This window comes from Salvelinus fontinalis, chromosome 15 (genome assembly GCF_029448725.1).
Source record: "Salvelinus fontinalis isolate EN_2023a chromosome 15, ASM2944872v1, whole genome shotgun sequence".
Taxonomy (NCBI): domain Eukaryota; kingdom Metazoa; phylum Chordata; class Actinopteri; order Salmoniformes; family Salmonidae; genus Salvelinus; species Salvelinus fontinalis.
Genome location: NC_074679.1, coordinates 30,301,412 through 30,322,560, shown reverse-complemented (window position 1 = coordinate 30,322,560; position 21,149 = coordinate 30,301,412). Strand labels below are relative to the sequence as shown.

Sequence of the window (21,149 nt, the reverse complement as noted above, 5' to 3'; positions counted from 1 at the left end):
GCATGGCGGTGTGCTCGATTTTATACACCTGTCAGCAATGTTTTTTTTTTTTTTTTTGCGTTCTTGTTGAAATGAAACAGTGGCCAAAGGGACAATCCTGTTTAAGAGATGATGATTAGGCTGAGCTCTGGCTCTTGTCCAATTAACAAGCTTAAGGCCAATCAATCTTGATTAAATGTCAATGCACTCTCGATTAGTTATTGCAAACAAGAGTATTCTGGTGAGGACTATTAATATTTGGACAACAGATACGTGCGCACTGCTGCAGTGTATGAAACAGCGGCTCAGATTAGAGAGGGTGTGGTCTGTGACATCGGCAAACGTTTAAACCAAGTGCTTTCAGAACAGATGAACTTGGCAAAAAGAAGTAACAAATGAATGACCCAATGGAGCAGTTATATTTTATCCATAACAAGATTCTCTTTTCTACATGCCTACGTTAGCAACGTAAATCATAGTTCACATTGGGACATACACTGAGTGTACAAAACATTAGGAACTTCTTAATATTGAGTTGCACCGTCATTTTGCAGTCAGAACAGCCTCAATTTGTCATGGCATGGACTCTAAACGGTGTCGAAAGCGTTCCACATGGATGCTGGCCCATGTTGACTCAAATGCTTCCCACAATTGTGTCAAGTCAGCTGGATGTCCTTTGGGTGGTGGACTGTTCTTGATATCCAAGGGAAACTACTACTGCAGTGGTTCCTATTTATTTTTCATATTTTTAAAGAAACTCATTCCGGCTTTAAACGTAAGTTGTAATAAGTTGTAGTAGTAGAATGCACAAGGTGCATTTTCAAAATTGGGTAGTGCATCATCAATTTATCTTGTCATGTTAGTCATTGAGCTATTTATAACGTATCAGAAATGTCAAGATCAACTAGCCCATATCAGCTAATGTTTTTTTTTTTTTTTTTTTTTAGCCCATAGTTGTAATTTTTTAGTTACTCAATTATCACATGAATACACATTAGATATGGCAAAATGTATAGAATTGCAGGAATTAAGCTTTCAACCTGCAAAATCCTCTGCACCAACAAGAAGGGTGTGAACAGTTTGAGAAGGGTGTGAACAGTTTGTGTCCTGAGCAGTGCTTGGGCCAGGGTGAAAAAGTTTGGGAACCCTTGTACTACCATAACTGGTTCAAAGGCACTTAAGTATTTTGTCTTGAGACGCGTTGTCTCAAAGCTTAAAAATTATTCTTTAACCTGTCTCCTCCCCTTCATCAACACTGATTGAAGTGGATTTAACAAGTGACATCAATACGGGATCACAGTTTTCATATGGAATCACCTGGTCAGTCTAATGTTTTGTACACTCCATATACTGTAGCTACACGGCTCTGAGACCACCATCCACGTGGAATGAACAGCCCGAACGCACACCTACAGTACCTCCCCACAATTCCCACCCAAGGCTTCTCTGTTACGCGTCCTCAATTCATTTGGATGTGTTGACAGTTGGTGAAATTTGTTTGAGCTGAGCTATGAAAGTCAACGGTCCAATATTCTAGAACACTGCTGCGCGCACGCGTACATGTTTTGGACTATAATAAACTTAGGCTGCGTCGCGGTTTCTTTTTCTGTTTTCTCTAGTTGTGCGAGTGTGCTCTACAGAAACTCCACGGAAGCGCTGCAGCCCTAGGCAGCTGGCACTTGGCTCAATTCATCGACTGGGAAAGAGGTCCCCATCCACTGATGACAGGCTTGGCAGCAGATCAAACTACAAAGTGGCAGGTTGGTTTGATCAAATTATTGTTTGTATCCTATTGGCGTCTTTGAAATTGAGAAACAAAGTGAAAGTAAAAAGCTGAACATGATTGTATATAAGTGACAGCTAGATTTTGTTGAAAAAGTTACTCACATAATTGTCATAGGCCTATATGAAATTACTAGTTAACGTTAGCCTTTTACACTTTAATAGCGTCACTGTGTTAAAGCTTTGTAAAATATTTTTTTTATGTGTGATTTGGTAGAGTATCCAAGGCTATATTATTTCAAATCTATAACTCGTATTGTGCTCTGTGGATATCCTTAGGCTACTGTCAGTAAATCGATGAGACATTTCGTTTAGGCTACAGTTGTGATTTAGATTAACAGTACTTTAAGATTTTATATACTATAGATTTGGTGACAAACATATAACAGATCTGGACTCATCAAGTTTAATTACAAGCAATGTTATGCTATATGCTTGGCACACATTATTATCTTTTACTGGAAATATCGGTAGGCTGTATACTGTAGGCTACTCAGTGACACAGTAGCCTAGGCATTATTGCATACCCTTTTATAATGTAATGAATGTATTATTACTGCTGTAGTTGACCATTACAAACATTCCAGTTCTATAATTTTGAAACACTTTAAATAGCAAATTGATCTCGACTTCCACGAAAAGAAACACATGAGCAATTTGAGAAACAACAAGAGGCATGTAAACTTAGCAAAGGCTTTAAAGAGGCATGCAATCTAGGATAATCAGAGGTTGAGAAGTGATATTTGGACAGTTGGGTTTGTCTGTGGGAGATAACATAGGTTGATAATATACCAGTAACTTAAGGTGATAAGAGACTCATACCCTTATTATGGCTGCCTGGTCATATCCCTCCTCATTTAGAAAAGAACCCTCCCCAGATTGTGTGAAATAGAGGATGAATGGATAGATGGGTTGTTTGCTTTGGTTGATTACCAGCAGATCACATTTAAATATACAGATAGATTTGGATTTGGTATGGTTGTAAAAAAAATATATAGCAACAAAAAAAAAAGTATTACCCCCCAAAAGATTTGGGATTTGGTATGGATTTCAGAGGGGCAGAACAATTGTTCCCTCACTAACAAGCAATTATAAGCTAATATTAGGCAAGTGTTAGCCTATTTAACCCTGGCTTGCATGCATCACATCACACCTATGACCAAAATGACAGCAAGTGCCTTTTTGTTGCTAGTGTTATCTTATTTACACTGTTTTAAAACATATTTTTATGCACCCAAATGATATTTCCAATTCTCATCATCACATCAACAAAAATGGTCATATCAAAAATCAAACATGATTTACATTTGGCAATCTCCTCTGATAGCCTTGACACTGCTCACAGTGTAATAATAATCTTACTGTTACTGTGGGTTACTCTCCTTTCTACTTACAAATAACTTTACTGTGGGGGAGCTATGTGTGGGGGATGTCCTGTCATTTACAAAATAATAACCCAACTGTGCATCCCCTTCCGTCCTCCTGCATTTCAACCACTTGAAACACATTCCGTTGGCAAGCACCGTAAACACACCAAGGTCACGGTTTCAAAAGACTGTCTTAGTTTGTACATTATCCAAAAACTAATACACCATGTTACTAAAACATGCCTCCATGCAGTAATCAAACGCAGCCCTCACTGCAGACACACACTGGCACACAGCTACACACTCAGTCACTGGCAGTCATGCACATAAGGGCTGCTGTAGGAGTGTGTGCGCTGCGCAGCCAGCTTTAGGCGACAGGTTTCAACTTAAACCTCACACACTACTACAACATGCCCATCAGGGATAGTACTGTACATGCCAATGTGTTTACAACGAACCTCTTTAGTCGTGGTATTACATTATATGGTCGTCCATAACAGCTTGTCCTCCATTGCAGATGCTACCTGCTATCTCCTTTTCCATTCAGCTGTAAGCACAGTGGCTAGGAAAAACTCCCTAGAAGGCAGGAACCTAGGAAGAAACCTAGAGAGGAACCAGGTTCTGAGGGATAAATTATTACAGGGCAATTTGAGGGAGGACACCAATAAACCATGTAGAAACCATCATTCAGAAGGGTTTTACCATGTACAAACCAGGTCTGTGTGGTTGATGTTTGAGTGGTGAGGCATAGCTGGTGTTATTTGGAGCTGGGTGGTTAAGCGGTGAGTAGTTGAGCTAGCTGCTACAGCACAGAGGTACAGTACAGTGGGGAAGGCTCTGGTGCCAGCCAGGTGTAGGAGCTCCAGTGACAGGTGACAGGTAAATTACCTCCAAGCTCTAGGTGCCATAATCAGCTTGTCTGCTCCACTCAACTGCACTCTGTTCGGCTCCACTCTCACAAGAGTTTTTACTCTACCAAAAGCAGCCCCTCAACTCCTCCTCCCGTGTAATCTGCTTACAAGGCTCGTTTTCTCTCCCTCCTTCAAATTGAGACAAGTCTTTTCTTGAGCGCTTACTTGTCAGTATTGAGGGAGAGCGAATGGAGGCTAAATGGGGCTGCTGTAGCTCTTTGTGTGGAGGTATGTGTCCCTGGCTCTTTGCCTCCGTCTGAGAGGGAACGACGTGGGAGCATGGCTGACTTAATCATTCTGCTTTAATCACTCTCTCAATCACTCTCTCCTCCTCATTGTCTGACCAACATAGTCTGGAAATGTTCTACAATGCAATCTTCTTAATGGATTCTTAATTTTTTCCCCCCGAATTCACAACTCTTTTTCATTACGATTGACATTAGTCCAACTGGTACAGTATTCTAAAGGCACTAACACCGAGGAAATGAGTGAATCATTGCTGACCTTTGTTCTCAGTGAATAATGGCAAAGGACTCCTGAACCGCGCTTTGATCTTAATGCTATCGAAACTGGTGGTGGGGGGAGTGTGCAATGAAAATATTCATTTTCTGAAGTTCAATCTCTCATTAGCAGCTAGAGAGAGAGCCCTGTACATGAAACTACCAGTACAGCTGAATATCCTGTGCACAAGAAAAATGTGTGCAAGTGAAATAGATGTGCAGTACTATCACTGAACAGTACCATTGTTTACAGGATAGGGGAGACCAGGGGTTGGTTGTCTCACAGGTTGGTTGTCATAGTGTTTATTACTCAAAATCCAGGGGGGCTATGCAATAATTTAAAGATTAAAAGGTGTGTCCTCTATGGGAGAGGTCATCCATGTGGCCAATTCAGGTCATGATCACAAAACATGGAGGTGAGAGGAATATTTGCATTTTTCATGGGTGAAAGTAAATATGAATGCTATTTCTTTAATAAATAGTTGTATTCTGGGAGTATCCATAAACAATTACTGTTATTGAAAAGAGGAAAGGAGAGCTTTATTTCAAGTCTATTTGTGAGTTCCTAGGTCAAGCCATGTGGAAACTAGCATCTTAATTAGCGTTGGGTTGGGGGGGGGGGGGGGGCTGTCACATTGATGTTGGAGTTGCCTGTCACAATCTGACAATGAATCCTCATTGTAACAATGTATCCAGAAAGCTAAATGTATTTTCCGGATGTTGAAAAGATGTCCATGTTTCACAAATTTGGACAGGACAGCACAGTACAGTCCAGTAGTTCAATTTAGCAGAGTACAGATCCGCACACAGGGCCAGCTTAATGAAGGGGCTTACAGGGGCCCATTTACAACTGCGACCTGGCCAAGATAGAGCAAAGCAGTGCGACACAAACAACACAGAGTTACACATGGGATAAACAAACGTCCAGTCAATAACACAATAGAAAAGTCTATATACAGTGTGTGCAAATGTAGTAAGATTAGGGAGGTAAGGCAATAAATAGGCCATAGTGGCGAAATAATTACAATTTAGCAATTAAACACTGGAGTGATAGATGTGCAGAAGATGAATGTGCAAGTAGAGATACTGGGGTGCAAAGGAGCAAAAAAATAACAACATGGTGATGAGGTAGTTGGGTGGGCTGTTTACAGATGGGCTATGTACAGGTGCAATGATCGGTAAGCTGCTCAGACAGCTGATGCTTAAAGTTAGTGAGGGAGATATAAGTTTCCAGCTTCAGTGATTTTTGCAATTCATTCCAGTCATTGGCAGCCGAGAACTGGAAGGAAAGACGGCCAAAGTAGTAGTTGGCTTTGTGACCAGTGAAATATACCTGCTGGAATGCGTGCTACGGGTGGGTGCTGCGATAGTGACCAGTGAGCTGAGATAAGGCGGGGCTTTACCTAGCAAAGACTTATAGATGACCTGGGGACAGTGGGTTTGGCAACGAATATGAAGCGAGTGCCAGCCAATGAGAACGTACAGGTTGCAGTGGTGGGTAGTATATGGGGCTTTGGTGACAAAACGGATGGCACTGTGATAGACTACATCCAATTTGCTGAGTAGAGTGTTGGAGGCTATTTTGTAAATGACCTCGCCGAAGTCAAGCATCGGTAGGACAGTCAGTTTTATGAGGGTAAATTTGACAGCATGAGTGAAGGATGCTTTGTTGCGAAATAGGAAGCCCGATTCTAGATTTAATTTTGGATTGGAGTTGCTTAATGTGAGTCTGGAAGGAGTTTACAGTCTAACCAGACACCTAGGTATTTGTAGATGTCCACATATTCTACGTCAGAACCGTCCAGAGTAGTGATGCTACACTGGCGGGCGAGTGCGGGCTGTGATCGGTTGAAGAGCATGCATTTAGTTTTGCTTGCATTTAAGAGCAGTTGGAGGCCACGGAAGGAGTGTTGTATGGCATTGAAGCTCGTCTGGAGGTTTGTTAACACAGTGTCCAAAGATGGGCCACAAATTTTCTTTAGGATTGAGGTCAGGGTTTTGTGATGGCCACTCCAATACCTTGACTTTGTTGTCCTTAAGCCATTTTGCCACAACTTTGGAAGTATGCTTGGGGTCATCGTCCATTTGGAAGACCCATTTGCGACCAAGTTTTAACTTCCTAACTGATGTCTTGAGATTTTGCTTCAATATATCCACATAATATTCCTCCATCATGATGCCATCTATTTTGTGAAGTGCACCAGTCCCTCCTGCAGCAAAGCACCCCCACAACACCCCTGTGCTTCATGGTTGAGATGGTGTTCTTCAGCTTGCAAGCCCTCCCCCTTTTTCCTCCAAACATAACGATAGTCATTATGGCCAAACCGTTATATTTTTGTTTCATCAGACCAGAGGACATTTCTCCAAAAAGTACGATCTGTGTCCCCATTGTCACGACTTCCGCCGAAGTTGGCTCCTCTCCTTGTTCGGGCGGAGTGCGACTGTCAACGTCACCGGCTTTCTAGCCATCGCCACTCCATTTTTCATGTTTCCATTTGTTTTGTCTTGTTCCCTGCACACCTGGTTTTCATTCCCCAATCAATTCATATGTATTTATTCCTCTGTTCCCCATCTTGTCTTTGTGTAGGATTGTTTGTGTTACGTGTACTTTGATATTGTGGATATTGTTACACGCATTACTTTTTGTCTATGTTCCGTGCTTTGGGCACATTTTAGGTTTTTTTGTGCTGTCATTTTGACCGGAATAAAAAGTGTGCCTGTTCACTACACTCAGCTCTCCTGCACCTGACTTCGCCTCCGATACACACTCTTAACACCCATGTGCAGTTGCAAACTGTAGTCTGGCTTTTTTTATGGCGGTTTTGGAGCAGTGGCTTCTTCCTTGCTGAGCGGCCTTTCACGTTATGTCGATATAGGACTCGTTTTACTGTGGATATAGATACTTTTGTACCTTTTTCCTCTAGCATCTTCACAAGGTCCTTTGCTGTTTTTTGGGATTGATTTGCACTTTTCGCACCAAAGTACGTTCATCTCTAGGAGACAGAACGCGTCTCCTTCCTGAGCGGTATGACGGCTGCATGGTCCCATGGTGTTTATACTTTCGTACTATTGTTTGTACAGATGAACGTGATACCTTCAGGCATTTGGAAATTGCTCCCAAGGATGAACCAGACTTGTGGAGGTCTACAAAAAAAAAATCTGAGTTCTTGGCTGATTTCTTTTGATTTTCCCATGATATCAAGCAAAGAGGCACTGAGTTTGAAGGTAGGCCTTAAAATATATCCACAGGTACACCTCCAATTGACTCAAATGATGTCAATTAGCCTATCAGAAGCTTCTAAAGCCATGACATAATTTTCTGGAATTTTCCAAGCTGTTTAAAGGCACAGTCAACTTATTGTACGTAAATTTCTGACCCACTGGAATTGTGATACAGTGAATTATAAGTGAAATCTATCTGTAAACAATTGTTGGAAAAATTACTTGTGTCATGCACAAAGTAGATGTCCTAACCGACTAGACAAAACTATAGTTTGTAAAAAGATATATGTGGAGTGGTTGACTCCAACCTAAGTGTATGTAAACTTCAGACTTCAACTGTATAATCCATAAAGGGTTTTGGAACCTATTCCCTTGGGCACACTAGAGATGGCTGCCAGTCCTGATTCGAATTGGAACTGCCATCTATGGATTATTTTTCTATGGTTGGTTGCTATCAGTTAGTCTTTTGCAAATTTCAAAATACAATCTTGAGAAAAACACAGTTTGGAAAGCAAATGCCTACTGCTGAAAGGAGAAGACTAATCTGTCTGTAGAACCAATAGATTTGATTGTTTCTCAACAACTCCCTATTTTGAGCAAACAGCATAGTCCCGGGGCCTATGATTTGTGACTTTGCAGTACAGTACAGTTTAATTCAGCAGTGTACAGTAGAGTCTAGTAGAGTTAAATTCAGCAGAGTACAGTGCAGGACAGTACCGTTTAATTCAGTGGTGTACAGTAGAGCAAAGTAGAGTACAGTACAGTTGAGTCTAATTCAGTAGAGTAGAGAAGGGGTTTTCAAACCTTTTAATGTTAAATTAATTCTCACAAAAGTAGTGCACTGACCCTTTACTAGTCTTGTATTAGCTAGTGACATCTTTAAAAAAAAAGTATATTTTTGCGAGCCGCCAATTAAGTTCTTGAGAGCCGCATGCAGCTTGCGAGCAGCGCAATAACTACCAGTGGTGATCATTTTATATTGTTAAAGCAAATTTCCTGCTATTTTACCCATTTTGCCATGAGGCTGAGAGAAAAAAATAACCGTTTTAAAGCAAATTGCCTGCTATTCTACACATTTTACTATGACTTACGTATGTCCGGTTCATATGCTTTCTGAACAGGGCTGGTTCTAGCATTTTGGGTCCCTAACTAGCTTTTGATTGTGGGCCTCCCCAACTGCCACTGGAAATAATAATAATAATAATAATTGGGTAAAGGGCCCCCTGGAGGTCAGGGCTCCGTGGCACGTCCCCTGCGTGCCCCTCAGTAATAAGGCCCTGACTACCACTGGTGTGAAGAGTGAGACAGGAAAGTGCAAACGCTATTTGCATATTGATGGGAAAATATGATCGTCACTGGGGGTGGATAGGAAAGACAGGAAGATGTATCAAGATTTTACAAAACATGTTCCGTAGGTATACTAAAACCAATATTTAATACTGAAATATAAATGGTTAAAACATATTATTTTTTTTATTGTTGTTCCACGGACTTCCTAGCGCCCCCCCTGTTTTGTACAGATAATTATCAGACTCAAGTTACAAATGCTGGTAAACACAAAATACATTACATTTAAATTTTTTCACAAAGTAGTGCTGGTGTCACGGCTGGTGTCGTGGTGTCACGACTCCGACCGAAAGTGGCTCCCCTTCCCGTTCGGGTGGCGCTCGGCGGTCATCGTCGCCGGCCTACTAGCTGCCACTGATTCTTTCCTCCCCCTCCTTGTATGTTTATTGGTTACACCTGTTATGAGTTTGTGGTGATTAGTAGGGCTTTATTAGTCAGCCAGCCCGCCTGTTTCTTTGTGCGGGATTGCTTGTGGTAACATTTGTGTATGTTGGAGACGAACGTGTTTGTTCCTGTTCGTGGGTTTTTGCTGGACTGTTTTAGTCCCCGTGTTTGGGGCATTTGTTTTTTGGCACCCAGTGTTCCGTGAGGTGGCCTATGTCCGCCGTGTTTGCATTAAAGAGCACTATCTTGAACTCTCTGTTTCCTGCGCCTGACTTCACACCCACGACACCCAGATTGTTACAACTGGACCTTTACTAGTCCTGTATTAGCGGGCCAATATAGACGTGTATAGCTTGGGCATTTTCAATACTTAACAGTGCATTCGAAAAGTACTCAGACCCCTTGACTTTTTCCACATTTTGTTACATTACAGTCTTTTTCTAAAATTGATTCATTCGTTTTTTCCCCTCATCAATCTACACACAATACCCCATGATGACAAAGCAAAAACTATCAGTACTCAAGATAAGACCCAGATGCAGACAGTTCGAATCAGAGTGGTTTATTGACAAAACGGGGCAGGCAAACGACAGGTCAAGGGCAGGCAGAGGTCAGTAATCCAGGGCAGAGTCAATAAGGTACAGTACGGCAGGCAGGCTTGGGGTCAGGGGAGGCAGAATGGTCAAAACCGGAAGAACTAGAAAACAGGGACTAGAGAGAACAGGAGTACGAGAACAAACACGCTGGTACGCTTGACGAGACAAGACGAAATGGCAAAAGACAAACAGAAAACACAGGTATAAAAGAGGAGAAAGAGGAGATGGAGGGCTGTAAGATAGAGGTGTCCTTGATACATGAAAAGAGGGATGTATACGGAGGGTGCGGGGCAACAGAAGATGAACAGCAGAGGGGCTAAGAGTCTTTGAGATGGGGAAAGGGCCGATAAAACGAAGGGAAAGTTTGAGGGACTCCAACCGGAGGGGAAGATCCCGAGTGGACAGCCATACCCTCTGCCCGAGACGATAACGGGGAGCCGGGGTCCGGTGGCGGTCAGTGCGTCGTCGATACCAGGAGATGATCTTGAGAAGACCAGACCGGGCTCTCTTCCAGGTCCAGCGACAGCAGGTGGACGAACATCTGGGCCGAGGGTATACTGACTTCCTCTTGCTCATGGAAGAGCGAGGGCTGATAACCCATCGAACACACGAAAGGCAAAAGACCAGTGGCTGAGCAAGGGAGGGTGTTGTGGGCGTATTCCACCCACACGAGTTACTGGCTCCAAGTGGTGGGGTTGACAAAGACATGGTAACGAAGAGTCGTCTCCAGGTCCTGATTGGCTTGCTCCAACTGGCCGTTAGACTGGGGGTGAAACCCAGAAGACAGGCTGGCTGATGACCCAATGAGTGTGCAAAACGCCTTCCAGAACCAGGACGAGAACTGAGGACCACGGTCGGGGACCATGTCCACCGGAAGTCCATGGGGGGAGTGCAGGGATATATATGACCAGGGACAGTGAGGGACAGGAAGTGGTTGAAGGAGACCAGGTGGAGCTTGCCAACAAGTCTTATTCTGAGCACAGACAGTGCATGCGGCAACGAACGCGGAGACATCAGGAACCATGTTGGGCCACCAAAAGCATTGTCGCACAAAGGCCAGGTTCCGTCGGGAGCCAGGGTGGCAGGCAAGCCTGGAGGAATGACCCCATTTCAGGACCGGGGAGTGGGCAGCATCTGGTTAGCCGGATGAAAAGGGGGGAAGCCAGGGTGCTGTAACCCAGGATAAAATGGCGATAGAAATTGGCAAATCCCAGTAATCGTTGCTGCTGCATTCTGGACGTGGGTTGGGGCCAATCCACCACTGCTCTCAACTTTCCGGGATCCATCTGCACATTACCAGCAGCGATGATGTATCCTAGGAAGGAGATGGTGGAGCGATTGAATTTGCATTTTTCTGCTTTAACAAAAAGCTGGTTCTCCAAGAGACGCTAGAGGACTTGTCGGACATGGAGAAAGTGTTCTTAAGCTGAGCGGGAAAAGACGAGGATGTCGTCAAGTAGACGAACACGAACCGGTTCAACGTGTCACGGAGAACATCGTTATCCAGGGCCTGGAAAACAGCAGGAGTGTTGGTCAGACTGAATGGCATCACCAGGTATTCGTAGTGTCCACTAGCCATGTTGAAGGCTGTCTTCCACTTGTCACCTTCCCGTAGCCGCACCAGATGGTAGGCGTTCCGCAGGTCCAATTTAGAGAAAATGATTGACCCCTGGAGCAGTCGAAAGCCGAGGCGATTAGTGGTAGCGGGTAGCGGTTCTTAACCGTGATGTCATTAAGGCCCCGGTAGTCGATTCCACAAAGAAGAACCCTGCTGAAAACTTCCCGGAGGTCCTGGTACTCCGTGGAGAGGTCCGAGGCTTCTTCCGAGCCCACAGGAAGAATTCCCGGGGCAGGCTGCGCTGACTTCAGCTAATGAGCATAGCAGAATGGGATCCAGCCCATGACAACATCAGCAGTCCAGTCGATAAAGGGATTGTGTCGCTGGAGCCATGAAAACCCTAACACCACGGGTACCTGAGGAGACTTGATGAGCATGAACTGCATAGACTCACTGTGGTTTCCTGACACTCACAGGTTGATATGAGTAGTATTGTGGGTGACTCTGCCTATAAAGCACCCATCCAGCGCTCTAATGTCCATGGGAGTGGAGAGGGGCTGAGTGGGGATGCCCAGCTCTCACACCTCAGGATGGTGTCCATGAACCTCTCATCGGCCCCAGAGTAAATAAGTACCCGGAGAGATTTTGACTGGTCGCCCCAGAGCAGGATGGCATGGAGAGGGGTACAAGTAAGGGGAGAAGGAAAATTCTCTGTATGGCCCACCAGAGTATTCATACCTACTGATGAGCATGATCTTTTAATGGACAGGTAAACACGTAATGACCGGTAGTCCCGCAATGCAGACAACTCTTAATGTTAAGTCTGCGTAAACGTTCGGCTGGAGACAATCTAGCTCTGCCGACTTTCATCGGCTCTCAGGGGAACTCGGGTAACCTCGGATTCTCTTGGGAACGTAGACGCCGGGGACTTCCTGGATTCCTCGGAGGCGAGGCGGGATCCTTGGGCGAGCGAGTGGGACCTGAATCAGACCTCCTCTACCTCCTACGTTCCCGTAGTCGCCCATCGATCTAGATGGTCAAGGCGATGAGCGAATCGAGATCCGTAGGCATCTCCCGGGCTGCGAGCTGTAGTTGTACTCTATGCCTTCTGGGAAGTGTTATGAAAATGTGAGAGAGAGAACATGCATGTGAATCATCCAGCGCTTCAACCAAATACAACGCTCAATTGAACTTGATGAATCGCGCTTTGTCCAAATCATTGCTTGTGGTTTGGGTGATTGGTAGCTGCTAGATAACTCTTTCCCCTTCCCAGGCATCCGTTGAATGGGGATGGAGCTGTCAAGAGTCAATTATCTTAGTCGGTATTCAGAGTAAATTATCCCTTTAAAGATGGTATAGTGCAGGGGTATTCAACATTCCCTATGAGGTCCGGAGCCTGCTAGTTTTCTGTTCTACCTGATAATTAATTGCACACACATGGTGTCCCAGGTCTAAATCAGTCCCTGATTAGAGGGAAACAATGAAAAAATGCAGTGGAACTGACTTTGAGGTCCAGAGTTTAGTTTGAAGGGTGTAGTGTGTTTGAAACAAGAACACTTACCTCCAGACGGTCAAAGAGGTTCGAAGTTGTTTTTGCTAAGCATCCAACTTGCTGTTTGCAATATTTTGGGGGGGAATTTTTTCTCTCTCCCACAAAAGTAGTGCACTGAACCCAGTTGCATAAAACATCTTAAGTGTTTCCCTTAAGTGTTTTACCAAAAGGAATAATTGTATCCATACTGAATGAAGCACTTAAGGGACCTTAAGGAAATTCGCCTTAAAATGTTTGGTGCAACTGACTTAACGTTAAATAAACTTTAAGGGAAAAGAACAGGGGGGAATTAACATACAATGTTTTATGCAACCGGGCCCTGGGCCTTTACTAGTCCTGTATTAGTGAACCAATATAGTCGTTTTTGCTTTTCGTTTTTTCTGCAGAATGTTCAGCTAGAAATGTATTGATCAAATATGACTGTCAGATAGATTGGAATAGTATAGAAGATTGTGTTCTCTATTAATTATATTTCTATCTTCAACATGCATTTCTAGATACAGCCCTGCCATTAGTTGAAGGCAGACAATCCAAAAGTTTCTGAAAAGTAGTCACTTCCTGAGATCTGTATTCAAATAGTTTAAAAAAGTTGTTATATTTGGGATATGTATTCAAATAGTTTTAGTCACCCCCAATAGTTTTTTCCTTTCCACAAAGTATAGTTAAATCTATAGTTATATCAGGCCTGGCGTGGTGTTCTCTCTTGGTATGAACATTCCGTCTTCCAAGTATATAGTCTTATTAACAGAGCTGGCACCATGACCTTTGACATGTGATGCAGTGCTGGGTTTACCATGGACCTCTGCCAGGCTGCAGGTTCAACAACTAGACTGTCTGTCCAAAGACCAAACCACTGGATTGCCAGCATTTGACAAAACATCGGCCCGTTCAGACTGTCAATAGTTGTTAACCCTGTTCCATATCCACAGCATGTAAACGTAAGTGACTCAGTCCATTCTTATATGTCCTGTATGTTAAAAAAATATGTATTTGAGATTTTGGGGAAGAAATTTGTTGGAATATTTTTGTCTTACCTTCTAATTTAATATTGATTTAATATTCAAACTGTATTATATATTATTTAAGATGAGTAGAAATAAACCACATTTTCCCTACATCTGAATGTTGAGTTCCACAGGCTTGGTCTCATATTGAGGTTTGTGATGATGTGAAATGTCAAGCGTAGTATGGGCTATAGTTAAATAAATGTAAAGTCCCCATATTTGGGTAACTTATTAGAATTGTTTTATTCAATTTAGCCTGGAACGAGAACGGTAGCCCATATCTGCAAAAGCAGGGTGTCTGCGGAAAGCTGAGTATCTTGGCTATTGATTAGCACCTTCAAATATTTTGTGTGACTTACTACCATAAATGGGCATACGAATGTATAAGGGGAGGCCGAGCCGATGACATAATTTCAAGACGGCTGCTACCTATATTCCGGTTAGCGTTGTGAAGCATAAACGAAATAAACACAGAATACGTTGATTCACACACGAAGCCGGGACTCCACAGATCATGAGGATATATTATGTGTCTGCCTGTGAACAACCATTATTGATCACCAGCCCGGGAGTCAAAATGTTTATTTTAGACAACGTTTTCACCAAATAGCAAACATCTTACAAGGTAAGCTTCGATTTGGTCTGTGTTTGAGCTATAGCTACATGGGAGGTATCAAAATCATCCTTTGGTTGGTAGGAACACATCTAGCCTATTGTCAATTATGATGTATGACTTAATAGCAACATTTATCTTTGCGCATAAAAAATATGATGTCTGCTTACATTACACGGGATTGGCTACTACGGCACCTTGACAGTCTCTTGTAGCTAATGAGATAAGCTTTCCAGGGATATGCAGTTGACCTGGGTGGGACAAAACAAGGCCTAGAACCTTTTATGAGTAATGCGAACTATTGCTTCCTGGCTCAGAGACTTGGAAACGTACCGTGACCACACCTGACACAACTTACTAAAACATCTGCCCATTTCTAGTTATTAGGTCAATCAATCCCTTTTTTTGCTGATATTGTTCAGTTTCCAGCTCTAGTCATCAATAATTCACTTATAGCTTGTCAATGACAGATTACTTTCAAATAAAAAAAATAAAAAAAAGTTTGATCTTGTGTATTCTGTCCATTCAACTCCTATCTATCTTCTGATAATTTCCTCACAATCTCCCAGATGCCTTCTTTCCAAATATACTAAGTTTTTGCCTTTACATTTAAGTGGTTTAAGTTATCCCACCCAGGTCTGACTGGATGGTTTTAGATCAAGCTATAAGTATGGAACTGACCTAAATAGGAATGATTGGGTGAGTTTCCTGGGCATGTGCTGGAATGGACGTCTTTACTCTGAATTCATGTGTGGGCCTGTTTTTGTGTGAATGGAAATGGAAACCTAACCAATGCCTGTCATCAGCCCTCGGCCTGTGCTGTTGGTAGCTGTGCAGTTGGTACCTGTGTTATCCACTCTGACACTGATTAACGTGCTGATGGCCTGTTTGTCCCAGCCTACAGTGCCTTCAGAAAGTATTCACAAGCATTGACTTTTTCCACATTTTGTTGTGTTACAGCCTGAATTTAAAATTGATTAAATTTAGATTTTTGGCCTACATAATACCCCATAATGTCAAAGTGGAATTATGTTTCTAGATATTTTTACAAATTAATTTGAATTAAAAAGCTGAAATGTCTTGAGTCAAAGTATTCAACCCCTTTGTTATGGCAAGCCAAAATAAGTTCAGGAGTAAACATTTGCTTAACAATTCACATGATAAGTCACATGGACTCACTCTACCTCATCTCTGTACCCCACACATACAACGATCTGTAAGGTCCCTCAGTCGAAGAGTGAATTTCAAACACCGATTCAACCACAAAGAACAGGGAGGTTTTCCAATGCCTCGCAAATATTTACCCATTGGTAGATGTGTAAAAAAACAGACATTGAATATCCCTTTGAGCATGAAGTTATTCATTACACTATGGATGGTGTATCAATACACCCAGCCACTGCAAAGATACAGGTGTCCTTACTAACTCAGTTGCCGGGGAGGAAGGAAGCCGCTGAGGTATTTCACCATGAGGCCAATGGTGACTTTAAAATGGTTACAGAGTTTAATGGCTTTGATAGGAGAAAACTGAGGATGGATCAACAACATTGTAGATACTCCAAGCTTGTAAGCTTGTACAGAATAAAAATATTACAAAACATGCATCCTATTTGTAAATTAATACTGCAAAAAAATGTGGAAAAGCAATTTACTTTTCGTCCTGAATAAAAGTGTTGTTTGTTGCGAATCCAATACAACACATTATTGAGTAGCACTCTATTTTCAAGCATCGTGGTGGCTGCATTTTGTTATGGGTATGCTTGTAATCGTTAAGGACTGGGGAGTTTTTCAGGATAAAAAATACTTAGAATGGAGCGAAGGACAGGCAATATCCAAAAGGAATCCAGTTTAGTCTGCTTTCCACCAGACACTGGGAGATGAATTCACCTTTCAGCAGGTCAATAACCTAAAACACAAGGCCAAAGGTACACTGGAGTTGCTTACCAAGAAGACAGCGAATCTTCCTGAATGGCCAAGTTACAGTTCTGACATAAATATGTTTGAAAAGCAATTTGATAGAGCTTGAATAATTTTGAGAAGAATAATGGATAAATATTGTACAGATTAGGTGTGCAAAGCTTTCAGAGACTTACCCAGAAAGACTCGGCTGTAATCACTGCCAAAGGTGATTTCTAATATGTATTGACTCAGGGGTGTGAATACTTATGTAAATGAAATACCTAAATGCTGTATTTCATTTTCAATACATTTGAAAAAAAAATGAAACACCTGTTTTCATTTTGTCACTGTGCTATTGTGTGTAAAAAGAAACATCAGTTGAATCCATTTTGAATTCAGGCTGTAACACAACAAAATGTGGATGAAGTCAAGGGATATGAATACTTTCTGAAGGCACTGCATGTACAGCCTTACGTAAGGCCCACACGTCCAGTACATACCATATATACAGAACACACACTTTTCCCAAGGAAGATTGTAACAATTTTAATATACCACGTTACTTGATGTTGCACCTATTTCTTTTTCATGTGTTTCATCTGATCAGGCTTGTTATCAGTCGGATGCAGGTGCACATTTCTCTTTCTGTACAACATGTTCTGTGATTTGGATTTGAGTATTCACGTTTCCCTCTTCCATCCTGCCTTAATTACACTATTGTTAGAAGAAGGAGTGTTACTCTGAAGTCTCTACAAGTGCACTGGAGTGGCAACAGTAAAAGTAACTGGTAGTCTAGACAAGGTTTGAGACCAAATTAAATAAATTATTTCCTGTTGCATCTGTCCTTTTACAGGCTCAATGTGAGCAAGATATATTACCACTATTTACCACTCAGGATTGGCAATTGAAACTGTTCTAACTCTGAGCAATGCAAACAATGATCTTTCCTCAAATAAACAGATATGATCATATAGATTTTGTTGAGTATGTATAGTATGAAGAGTGAAGATTTTGTTGAGTGACTTTGTGTGCACTTGAGAATATCTATGTGGTATTTGAATGTGACTCTGCATACACTTTCTCCATCCCACCCTCCATGCTGCAGTAGGACTTCTCACTGACTGGTCCCGGTGAGGGAGGCAATAGACGACAGCAGCAGCCACAACGTCAGCCCAACATTATCCCCACCATGGCCTGTTCTCCTGAAAGTGGGACAGACATTTCTTCCCTGCTCCAGCTCCAGGATGTGGGCTCCAGCAAGGCCCAAGAGAGGGGGAGCTCCCCGGGACTCCTGCCCGCCCTCTACAGCCCTCCGAGTGGCATGGAGAGCCGCACATTCTGCATCCCCTCTCCCTACACAGACAACAGCCATGATTACAGCCACAGCCACGGACCCCTAGCCTTCTACAACCCCTCTATGCTCGGCTACAGCAGACCACCTATCTCCGACAGCCCTTCTCTATGTCCACCCCTCAGTCCCTCCCTCTTCTGGCCCAACCATGGCCACGGCCAGCACAACATGCCATCGCTGACCCTGCACTGCCCCCAGCCCCTAGTGTATAGTGAGCATAACCCCCACGCCCCCTGGGTGGAGCCTAAACCCCACGGCCTCAGCCCCAGCAGGTAGCTACAAGCCCTCAACATCTGACAAACCCTCATTTTGTATCTTTTAATGTACACACCTGTATTATTTGACCTTTTCTTGTCTCCTATAACATCTCAGATGGGTAAACAATAGGAGACAGCCTCTTAACAAAACTGAGGCTTCTACTTTGGAGTTTGTTCGTTAAACATTGATTGACGTTCCTTCTCATAGCCCTCTCCTCCCTACCAAGCTGCTGGGGAAGAGACTGGAGGATGGAGAGGAAGTGAACTCCTCCTCAGCCAGCTGTGTGGTGGTGAAGGCAGACATGCACTTCTGTGCCGTGTGTCATGACTACGCTTCGGGCTACCACTACGGCGTGTGGTCTTGTGAGGGCTGCAAGGCCTTCTTCAAGAGGAGCATCCAAGGTATGACCACCAGGGGAGCTGTGTTCGATCATTACCATGTCTACCCTAGGGACTGTGGTCATGGTGGCCACCCTCTGTCTCAGTGCCCTATAAGGTCTGCCACTCCCAAAAAATGTCTATATATATATATATATAATTTGGTTTAAAAAAAAAACTTTTCAGTGTAAACTTAAAACAACTCGAACCAGATATAAAGTATGTAGCAAAGATAATGGAGCTACAGTACCAGTCAAAAGTTTGGAATGAGTAGGTGTGTTCATTCTCTCAACCAGCGTCATGACGTAGTCACCTGGAATGCATTTCAATACACAGGTGTGCCTTGTTAAAAGTTAATTTGTGGAATTTCTTTCCTTTTTAATGAGTTTGTGCCAATCAGTTGTGTTGTGACAAGGTAGGGGTGACAAGGTATGCAGAAGATAGCCCTATTTTGTAAAATACAAAGTCAATATTATGGCAAGAACAGCTCAAATAGGCACAGAGAAACGACAGTCCATCATTACTACCGGGGCCGCGATCCGGGCCGCACGGAAAGGATAAATATATATTTTTTTAATCGGTAAAATTAAATAATAATTATATACAATTTTAGGCTATTTGTGCAGTAATTACATTAAACTTGGTGCAGTCTGTTGGTCCTTTTCTCACCACTATAACGGTTTACAGATTTTGAACTTCAGTAATGCGCGCACCGCGAGTTCATCATGGTCTGCGTGAGCTATGTTGCCCGGCAACTTTGTACTAACTAGCTACGTTAGCTGACATAAATATAAACAAACAAACGTTGCTTCTTCTGAAGGGGCAAGGGGGATAAAAGGCCCAACGACCATGTCGATAATGTAGAGACAGCAGAACCCGAGACTGCAAAAAAAAAAAAAAAAGAGGGAAAAAAGCCTTGTTCAATAGAAAATATGGCGAGTCCTACCTAAAATATGGCTTTATTGCGATAGGTGACTCACATGCTCCAAGCCCACTGGTGGGTAGTATATGGAGATCGCTTGCAGAAAAAAAGTCACCACTGGCAGCACATTTCAATAACGAGGAAGGGTCGGAAAACTCGCTTACCTGTGCGAAATATTCAACCTGCTAAACGGACTAATTCTGTCATTCTTGAGAATACAGGGGGTGCTATTTCGCATTAGCATAATTGCCTCTACAGACTAAACTGCCTCTTATTCAATTATTGCTGTTACTATATGCATATAACCATATAGCATTGGATAGAAAACAAGCTATGGTTTCTAAAACCGTTCCAATTGAGTCTCTGAGTCAAACACAGGTCATTTCACAGCACTTTCCCTGAGCCTGAAAAAGATTGCAAGATGTGTATGCTCGCTTCAAAGCTCTGCCTATATATGGTCACGCCACCTATGACCCGAATGACACTTCCTTGTTCTTCCTCTGGGTGTCTGGAAGACGTCAGAGGAGAAATTTTTTGTTTATCTTGTACTGACGTGAAATAAGACTTATTTCTTTAGCGTGACCGACAACTTCCGGTTTCTGAGATGCGCGTTTTCAGAGGTGGCATTGTCTTTTGTTATGCTGACGTTACGGATGAAAACTATCTCCGTGTCGAAGTTTGTTTCATACATGTGACCATATCACCGTAATGTATGTTTTTTCAATATAGTTTAATCAGATTATTAGAATTTTTTCGGGAGTTTTGCCGTGTTCCGTTCTGTGAGTTTTTTAACTTTGGACAGAGCCGTGCTAGTCGACCAATACCCAGGCTAAATGAAGAGGGAAAGTTGCCATTGTGAATGGATTGAACGACTCATCAGGACTAAGGACACCTTGATCAACATTCTGATGAAAGATCAGCAATAGTAAGACCCAATTTACGATGTTATTTCATATATCTGTCGTGCATGTGAACTGGTCGCGCGCGTCCAGCCGGTTCTGGCTGGCCTGGTTATGCTAATTAGCGATACATTTTGTTTTCGCTATAAAACATTTAAAAAATCTGAAATATTGTTTGGATTCACCAGATGTTGGGCTTTCAATGTCTGTACGCTGTGTATTTTTTCTGAAATGTTTTAAGACAAGTAATTAGTTATATAACGTTGGTCTCTGTAATTGTTCTAGCTGCATCAGCACTATATCAGATTGCAGCTGCAATGTAGAACTGTGATTTATACCTGAAAAATGCACATTTAAAAAAAAAAACTATGCTATACCATAAATATGTTATCAGACTGTCATCTTAAGAATTTTTTTGTTGGTTAGTGGCTATCAATATCTTAGTTTAGCCGAATTGGTGATAGCACCTGATGGAGTAAGAAACTGTTGGAGTAAGAAAATGGTGTCATTTTGCTAACGTGTTTAGCTAATAGATTTACATATTGTGTCTTCCCTGTAAAACATTTAAAAAATCTGAAATGGTGGTTTTATTCACAAGATCTGTGTCTTTCATTGGGTGTCTTGGACT

General features: G+C 42.5%; 1 protein-coding gene across 5 annotated transcripts in view; it reads left to right on the top strand.

Moving 5' to 3' along the window:
• The first annotated feature begins 544 nt into the window (after window positions 1–544).
• Window positions 545–21,149, top strand: part of LOC129811757 (estrogen receptor beta-like) — a 31,060-nt gene continuing 10,455 nt past the window's right edge. For 2 of the 5 annotated variants that reach the window (XM_055863322.1, XM_055863323.1), the window contains exons 1-4: window positions 545–754; window positions 1,599–1,739; window positions 17,823–18,337; window positions 18,531–18,724. In XM_055863322.1, the coding sequence (XP_055719297.1) occupies window positions 560–754; window positions 1,599–1,739; window positions 17,823–18,337; window positions 18,531–18,724 (1,045 nt within the window). In that variant the 5' untranslated portion in view covers window positions 545–559. Of the gene's footprint in view, window positions 755–1,477; window positions 1,740–14,032; window positions 14,137–17,819; window positions 18,338–18,530; window positions 18,725–21,149 lie in introns of those variants that run through there. The other 3 variants (XM_055863325.1, XM_055863324.1, XM_055863327.1) reach the window with 3 other exon arrangements.